The 9,328-nt window shown below is 40.8% G+C and overlaps 1 protein-coding gene across 1 annotated transcript; it reads left to right on the forward strand.

Moving 5' to 3' along the window:
* The first annotated feature begins 8 nt into the window (after positions 1–8).
* Positions 9–5,474, forward strand: MRPL32 (mitochondrial ribosomal protein L32). Its single transcript, XM_020889501.2, has 3 exons — positions 9–209; positions 2,050–2,231; positions 4,700–5,474. The coding sequence occupies exons 1-3, from the start codon at positions 80–82 to the stop codon at positions 4,952–4,954; spliced, it is 567 nt and encodes a 188-aa protein (XP_020745160.2). The 5' UTR covers positions 9–79; the 3' UTR covers positions 4,955–5,474.
* The last annotated feature ends 3,854 nt before the right edge of the window (positions 5,475–9,328 follow it).

The following is a 9,328-nucleotide window of genomic DNA, read 5'->3' on the forward strand; positions in this document are numbered from 1 at the left end:
CCGACTCTGTGTCTGTGCGCATGCTCACGGTAGGGGCGGGACCCAGAGGCCTGGTGGGTGTGGCTTTCGCCCGAGCAACATGGCGCCCACCATGCTGGTGCTGCTGGTTCCGCCGTTGCCCGCAGCCCGAGGACTTCTCCGGAACTGTTGGAAGCAGCTGCAGCGGAAAATTCTGCAGAGCCGACCAGGTTTTCCCAGTCCTCCATGGGGTACGTAAAGAAGGCCTCCGTGGAGAAGGGTTTGGACTGGGGACCCCAGGCAGGGTGGTGAATTCTGCTCGTATGTAGCCTGCTCCGGTGTTCTGATCTTTGGCTGCGTGTAGGAGACGATGTTCCGGGCATTCACTTACTTAGGAACAAAGACAGCAGTTTTTGCCCCCCACAGTCCCCTGCAAAAAGGAAAAGAAACGTCCTCTGACTGTCCCATTCCTACAGAGAATGTAACCGAAGTGCATTAACTTAGCATCAAGGGACACCGCTCTCTAGATCCTCTTTTCTTTCCAGTCCAGTCCACCACCTAAAGCAGTTTGCCTTCTGTGGCATTTGAGCTTTGTCAATTGACTCTTGATCCTCTATTTCCCCTGAAAACTAATTTTAAATGGAAATGTCTTGGCTGTTAAAATTGTCATTGCTTTGACATTTACATTCTACTCGATTTCGAAGTTAGCCCGAACATAATGATGATAATACTCAGAAGAGCCCGCTTGACATTTAGTCAAGTGAAGTGAAGTGAAGTCGCTCAGTCGTGTCTGACTCTTTGCGACCCCGTGGACTGTAGCACGCCAGGCTCCTCTGTCCATGGTATTTTCCAGGCAAGAATACTGGAGTGGGTTGCCATTTCCTTCTCCAGGGGGTCTTCCCAATCCAGGGATCGAACCCTGTTCTCCCGCATTGTAGGCAGACGCTTTTACCGTCTTAGCCACCAGGAAAGTCCCACTGAATGTCAAAGTCAACATATATTTCGTAAGATAATCTCCGCTACAGTCCCATTACGTGTCTCCACTTTTCAACTGAAGAACTAGACTCAGGAAGACCTCAAGGTCACACCGACCTTCCAGAGCCTGTGCTATTAACCACAGGTCTGTGCTTAGCAATACTTTCAGGTATATTGAAAAGGAATATCAGTTGTTAAGTGTTAAACAGCTTTGTATATTTTTAAGAGTTCCTAAAATCAAAAGAAATATTGCAGGCCTGAGGAATATAGCAAGGAGAGGGTAAAGAAATCTTTTTCTTTTTTTTTAAGTTTTATTTTATTTTTAATTGAAGGATAATTACTTTACAATACTGTGTGGGTTTCTGCCATGCATCAACATGAATCGGCAGTAGGTATACATATGTCCCCTCCCTCTTGAACTTCCCTCCCACCTCGCACTAATTTTTATAAACAGTTTAGAAGAACAAAAGTGAAATGTTGGTGGTCACAAGAGTAAATTAGTATCCTACAAAAAGTGATGAGTGAGTTCTTTTCCTTAGAGTACTTTCCTTAGGGAAAAAGACTAAATATTATGAGAACTAAGTGTCTTAAAGGGCCTATCAGGTTATATGACTGAGGAGCTAACTCAATTTGAATATAATAAAAAAAAAAGACAATCAGCATTTATTTCTGTGCTGGTAGGAAGTGGATTTTGAAAGCCTCAAACTTAAGGTTTACTTGTAACTAGGTACTGCTCATCAAGTAAAATGTGGACAATTGAGTGAATTTTTTTTTTGCCTTATTTTGTTTAAATTTGGTGCCTCACACACTTTTATGCATGTTTACTACTAAACCCCTGAGTTCTGTATTTTAAGATGAGAAACTTTTGGTAGAATTTCACTGATTCATTTAAGCAAGTGCCACTAAGAAATACTCTGTTCTAAAATTATTTCAGGTATGAACTTTAAGTATATTTTAATAGCTTCTAAGGTTTCCTGTTAAATGTCTGTTGAATGTAATGTTTTAAGTTACATAGGCCTGTTTATACATTACTGTTGATTGTTAAAGAGAGTGATACTTGGAAACGGTCATTTCAAAGCTAGAAACCATTCTGTATCTCCATGGTTTATTTTGTAGGACCAGCGTTAGCAGTCCAAGGTCCAGCTATATTTTCAGAACCAGCAAATGATACCAGTGGAAGTACGGAGACTTGCAGCCTTCTGGATAGTATATTTTGGATGGCAGCTCCTAAAAACAGGCGCAGCATTGAAGTGAACCGGTGTAGGAGGAGAAACCCTCATAAGCTTATTAAAGTTAAGGTAATATGGTGATTTTTGTGGGTATACTTTTTCTCATGTCCACCACTGCATAATCTCTTGATTTGTACATGTAACCTATGAGTAAATTATTTTTAGATCCTATATGTCTACCTTTCCCTGGTCTAAATACATAGAATATTCTTTTTATATATGTATGCGTCTCCTGTTCTGTAGACTATATATTAAGAACCCAATCAAGGAGGGAGTTCAGAGTCTGGACAGAGAACTGAGTCATAAAGAGTCTGTGTGACTTTTATATCATGAGCTGTGCCAGTCCTGAGCTGTGTGCTTTTGAGCTATATGTAAATAAACATTTTAACTATTGCAGAGCCTAAAATTAAAGTCAGAAGCAGTAGATCTATTCAATACGGGGTTTTATTAACCCTAACAGACTTATTCTCTTCTTTCCTGAGTCCAATGAGATACTGTGAAGTAAAATCCTTAGATAAGTAGTAAAAATAGCTAATATCTTAATAAGTGCCTATGATGTATCTAAGTGCTTTACATGAATTATATTTTCAGAACAGCTCTCCAAAGTAAATATTGTTTTGCTCAGTTTTACTATGAAGAAACTGAGACAAAAAGAATTCACCTGTGATCCCAAACTTAAGTAATAGAACCAGGATTTGAGCCCTGGTAGTGTCCTATTGTGGAGAAGGAAATGGCAACCCACTCCGTTATTCTTGCCTAGAGAATCCTAGGGACGGGGGAGCCTGGTGGGCTGCTGTCCATGGTGTCACACATGGTCGGACACGACTGAAGTGACTTAGCAGCAGTAGCAGTGTCCTGTTGTGGAGAAGGAAATGGCAACCCACTCCAGTACTCCTGCCTGGAGAATCCCATGGAGGAGCCTGGTGGGCTACAGTCCACAGGGCCGCAAAGAGTCGTACACGACTGAGCGACTTCACTCACTCAGTGTCCTATGGGAGTCTGTTCTCTTGAAACTTTTGTGTGTGTGTGTGTGTGTTCCTATCCTTAGATAGTTCATCTCAGTGCTCCTTCTCTGTCTCCCCCCAGCACTCACCCACCATCTCCCATGGGTACACTTACTTCATTGATCTAGTAACAAAATCTATAGTGTTTATTGCCTTTGATTTATTGATTTATGGTTTTAACAGCCATGATTGGAGTTCATGTTTACTGCCTGGCATTCTCCAGGGCAGTGCAGATGGAACTCAAGGACAGAAAATTGACTTCCATAAGCTTCCACATTCAGTATTAAAACAAACCCCTAGAACATAAGCTCAAAAATATTACTGAGTCATGGTTGGGACCACACTTAAAATGTGGAACTGGAAAATACTTCATTAATGTAGACAGTTTTCTGTTAACATATAATTTGTTATGCTTAGGTCTTTGTTAGGAAAAGAGCACCTACTGACCATGGGTACTTTTTCAGTTCCTCGAGTTGAATGTACAATCCAGTTTTCCACGTATTGGAGTAAGATGAGAAGTCAGTGGGTCAAATGATTTGCAGGGTTCTTTGTTTCTTTTGGGGTTTCCCTGGTGGCTCAGACTAAAGAGTCTGCCTGCAATGCTGGAGACCCAGGTTTGATCCCTGGGTTGGGAAGATCCCCTGGAGAAGGGAATGGCAACCCACTCCAGTATTCTTGCCTGGAAAAACCCTACGGGCAGAGGAGCCTAGCAAGCTATAGTTCATGGGATCACAAAGGGTTGGACATGACTGAGCGACTAACACTTGTTTCTTTTAGAAAATGCGGTTCTTGTTGTCATCTATCTCATAAATGTTTGTGTGTTAGTCTTCAAACATGCTTAGAGTTTCTTTGATGTTCCTGTTTACTATTTTTCTTTATATTTCAAATCTACCTTTAGAACCCATTGAAAGGACTTCTTTAGAGGTTAGAATTGTCTTATTAAAATTGGATACATGTATAAAAACTCATTAAAATACCCTCAAATTGTAATATATCAAGAGTTTTACATTAAGAAATAATCAGTGTTCATTTATAGGAAGAAAAATCACACCCCATACCAACTATACATCATACAGGAATTTGAATTACACTGTGATAATCAGGGGAAGCCAACTTGTAATGTGTTTGTCTTCTTGTTCTTCCCAGGATTGATTGAAAGGAAAAGTGAATTCCCTTTGCCTTGGTCTCTTAGTTAAGATGCTGGCTGTGCGGATCACCCATGGGCTCCTTACCAGATGTTTAGTTTTTGAGGCTGGGGGAATGGAGTACCATTTCACATAGTAAGACTGTTGTATTTAAGTAAAAATGTACCAGATTCAAAGTTGGTAAACCTGGCTTCTAATTCCAGTTTTCCTACTAATTCAAATCAATGTGTGTCCTTAGTTTCCTGATTAAAATGAGGTCGAACTGGGTACTCTGTGACCTTGTGCAGGATGAACATTTCCAAAGAAGTTTTAATACAAGCCTCATCCTTGATAATGTGTGCATTTTGTTGCCTCTCGTTAAATTTTCTTTCTTTCTTTCTTTTTAAAGAACAACATAGACTTTTGTCCTGAATGTGGTCACCTGAAACAGAAACATGTCCTCTGTGGCTACTGCTATGAGAAGGTGTGCAAGGAGACAGCAGAAATCAGAAGACAGATAGGGAAGCAAGAGGGGGGCCCTTTCAAGGCTCCTACTGTGGAGACTGTGGTGCTGTATTCGGGGGAGACACCCTCCGAGCAGGATCAAGGCAAGAGGATCATTGAACGGGAGAGGAAGCGGCCGTCCTGGTTCACCCAGAATTGACATCAAACTTGTTTCAAGAGGAGAGCTTCACATAAGACGTTTCTCCTGAAAAAGAAAGATTCTTTGCTTTGACATTGGTTGTGTGCTTGTTTTTAAATCATTGACGTAGCTTCAAACATTCTGTATAAGCAGTTAGTTTTTTGCAGGTAATTTGCATCAGGAGTAAAGTCTAAATGTTTCAGCAGAGGCTCAATGGATTTCTGTGTCTGTTTCTATTATACAGTGAAGTTTCAGTAAAGATAACATTTTCAGGACTGAGAGATAAAACATGATTTAAAATTTATAGCCAAAATTAGGAGTATGGATTCTAGTTTTACTTGTTTGCGACTGGTTTTTCTTACTCAAGAATACTTACACGTATGCTTTTGTTTAAATAACACCTGGAAATAGGTTATGTAAATTCTCGGTATCATTTTTTTTAAGATGGTAGATGTAGCAGTAAGAAAAAGGTTGTTCTGTTTCTTGTTTTTCTTTTGTTTTAGCAAATTAAAATTGCCTTTGTATGGCACTTTGTATGAGACATAGTATGTTACTTTTTTTAGATGGAACAGTTCTTGATATTTTACATTAAATCACGATAATATTCAGAATTCATTAGATGTTCATGAGATCTGTAATTAATAGTTCGAGGAGAGGGATTTTTTAAAGGAGATGTGAGTGAATTCAGTAGCACACAGAAAATGTACTGAAGGGGTTGCCCTTGCATTTTCCTTCTAATATGACCTTTTAGTTTGTTTCACATGTCATCATATAACAATGGCTTTTTTAGCAACACAATTCATATTTCTCTCTCCTTCCCCCATTTCTGTGTCTACTCTGAGTCCAGAGTTTGGTATTTTCTGCCTCATGGAAAAAGAAAATAATAGAAGTGAAATAGCTTATTAAAACACAAAGTAAGAAAATTATATGGTTGAATGAAAAATCAGAAGGCAAAATAAGATAAAGCCCAGGGATATATTTAAAACAGAATGCATGCTGCAGTGTCCTGAATATTTACAAGAATTAGGCAGTGAATTCAACACTGAACTTGCTTTTGCTTGAAGAGGACATCCATGGATGAGTCTCCACAGGTGGACACATGAACCAGAAGTGTACTTCTACCCTGGTATTTAGGCCTGAGGTACGTTTTGCCCTTGAGATGTCATGAGGATTCTGTGATGGAGTCATCCATGTTAACATGCCTAGAAGTAAAATGACGAATTTCATGCAGTACAGTATAAACCAAAGATATATTATTAGAGTGTGATTCAGTGAGAGCAAATCCTTAAATCTTCCAAAATACTGGAGTCTCAGTAATTAGCTCTTTGAAGACTTAGCTGCACCTTCATGTATTTTTTAGAAAAACTTTCTGAAGGAATTGGTTTCTTATTCTCTTTAAGGCAATCCTCTGCAGATAATGATTTTTCCTTCTGACAAGCCTTAGAAGTGCCTAGTGTCAAACTCCAGGTGTATATACTCGAGGTAGAATCATGTTTAGTCACTCAGTCATGTCTGACTTTTTGTGACCCCGTGGACTGAAGCCTGCCAGGCTCCTCAGTTCATGGGATTTTCCAGGCAAGCATACTGGAGTGGGTTGCCATTTCCTTCTCTAGGGGATCTTCCCCACCCAGGAATCGAACCTGGGTCTCCTGCATTGCAGGCAATTTCTTACCAGTTGATCTACCAGGGAAGCCCACACAATTCATGGAGGCTAAGGCTAACAAGGTACACACCCGAATCTGCTACCTACTCAGCATCTCGGTTGACTGTCAGGTTGCAAAGTATGTCTGGGTACACATTTTCTGTAGATTTGGCAGAAGGCTACAGAGCTGAACTTAGTGAGAACATGTGGTCAGGGCCACTTTTCTGTTTGCTATTCATGGAAGATAAACGCTACTAAATGCATCCCCAAATTAGCAAAACCCGATACCTGCTTCATGTCAGAAAACCATGACATAAGGGTGGGTGACCATCACTTTTTGAAGAGGTTATCCCACAAATTTATCTTTATAATAGATTATATCAATTCATACCTCCAGTTTTTACTATCAGAAACATAAAAATCATGAGTTTGTGTAAAAGATTTGTTCATGTTCTTAACACTAGCAATGACTGTCATCCCTACTTACCCCTTTCATTGAGATGAGACATTTTACTTTTGGAGGGAGGGCTGGTGAGGAGGTGATGTCCTCTTAGCTTGGTGGCACTCCCCTCCATCTTCCTTTTTTTTTTTAAGCCAGTTCCTAGCAGATAGCCAAGTTCTGAAAACCTAAGCATCTGACTCATTGCATCTACCTGCCAGAGTCCTCTGAACCCTAAGCATCTCTTTCCTGAGCTATTAACAATGAACTATCAATTAACTAGTTTCCAGTCTTCTCATATTTCTCATACATCTTAATAGATTTTAAATCACAGAAATAATACTATAGTTAATGAAACAACACAAAGTATATAACGAAAAGTTAAGAATCATTTCTCTACCACCATGGAGTATACGCTTCTAAATGCCACCCTTCCAAGAGGTGGTTTCTGAAACAGTTTTGATCGTATCACTCCCTGATAAAAACCAGGCTCCTAATCAAACCCTGTCTGGTATCCTCATGATACGTCCCAGTATTTGTGTCTCCACAAAGCATGGTATGTGTGTACACACAGTGTGGTACACACCCCACCCTCAGAGGGTTGAAGTCATAACCACGTTGAGCAGAGCATGCATGCATCATTCCTCCCACTGTCCCCACTTGGCTCCACTCTGGTACATCACTGAGTCTCCCTCCAAGGCCCCCTTTCTGATCCACCCACTTTCCCCAACCTCCTTAGAGTCCTCAAGTCCCCATCCTTCAAGCTCTCATACAATGCTGTGGCTTTAAACAGCAACTCTGTCTTGACACCTGCCAATTTGGTATTTCTTGCATGGACCTCTCCCCTGAACTCCAGATCCACATTCAGCCGTGAAGTTGGCCTTCCTGTCAAGTGTCTAGCGGGTGTCTTAGCCCGGTGTCTGCACGCAGAATCTCTTCTCAGTAGGGTCCGACTGCTCCCTCAGTCTTCTCCATCTCACCAGACGGCAGCTCTGTTCTCCAGATCGCTCAGTCATCCTTGACTCCTGAAGTCTCTCTTTCTGTGTATGTCTCTCTGTCTCTCTCTCACATCCAATCTATGAGCACAAATCCCACCAGCTCTACCTTTAAAATATACTTAGATTCGGATCACTCATCACCACCTGCACCTCGGCCATCATCTTGCCTAGAAAACCAAAGTACCACACTAAAAGGTCTCCCTGCCACCACCTCGGTCTCCTAAGTCCATTCCCAATGCAGCACCCAGAATCCTTTAAAAGCGCATCAAGTCATGTCTCTACTCTCTTTAAATTCCTTTACTTAAAACCCTAACTCACCTCACCCGCTCCCTGTCCCCCCCCCACCCCATGTCCTTATGTCTGTTCTCTATGTCCATTTCTCCATTACTGCCCTGAAAATAAATTCATCAGTACCATCTTTCTGGATTCCATATATATGCCTCAGTAAATGATATTTACATTTCTCTTTCTGACTTACTTCACTCTGTATAATAGGCTCTTGCTTCGTCCACCTCATTAGAACTGACTCAAGTGCATTCCTTTTCATGGCTGAGTAGTAGTCAATGGCACCCCACTCCAGTACTCCTGCCTGGAAAATCCCATGGACAGAGGAGCCTGGTAGGCTGCAGTCCATGGGGTCATAGTCAGACATGACTGAGCGACTTCACTTTCACTTTTCACTTTCACACATTGGAGAAGGAAATGGCAACCCACTCCAGTGTTCTTGCCTGGAGAATCCCAGGGCTGGGATCGCACAGAGTCGGACACGACTGAAGTGACTTAGCAGTATTCCATTGTATACCTGTGGCTGATTCTTCTTAGTGTATGACAGAAAACCACAAAATTCTGTAAAGCAAATATCCTTCAATTAAAAAAATAAAGTGGCAAAAAAAAAAACCCTTAACTCAGATGAAACATGTAGGTACATGCACGAGGATTTTTGCTTTATGTTGATACACACACATATGTATATATACACATTCCTTGTGAGTTTTGGTAAAATCAAAACTATTTCAGATTTATAACAGAATGACCTGTAAAGTTTTGATTAATCTTTTAAATATATGAATGACTTTTTCATAATTTGTGTGGTGTGACTTTTAAATTTAATATTCCTGTTAACGAAGTACAAAGGGTAGGGGTCTTTCATACATCCCTGGCATGGGGATCACTTCAACACTCCCCTCAGAGAACTAATTCTTACCCCTACCCCCATCCTCTCATATCCAATTGTTATGTTTTAGAGAAGGATTAGTCCCTCAGTATTTCCAAATCTGTGCTTTGGGACTCTACTGTCTATGATTAGCGTTTCTTTT

Source organism: Odocoileus virginianus, chromosome 1, assembly GCF_023699985.2.
Source record: "Odocoileus virginianus isolate 20LAN1187 ecotype Illinois chromosome 1, Ovbor_1.2, whole genome shotgun sequence".
Lineage (NCBI taxonomy): Eukaryota > Metazoa > Chordata > Mammalia > Artiodactyla > Cervidae > Odocoileus > Odocoileus virginianus.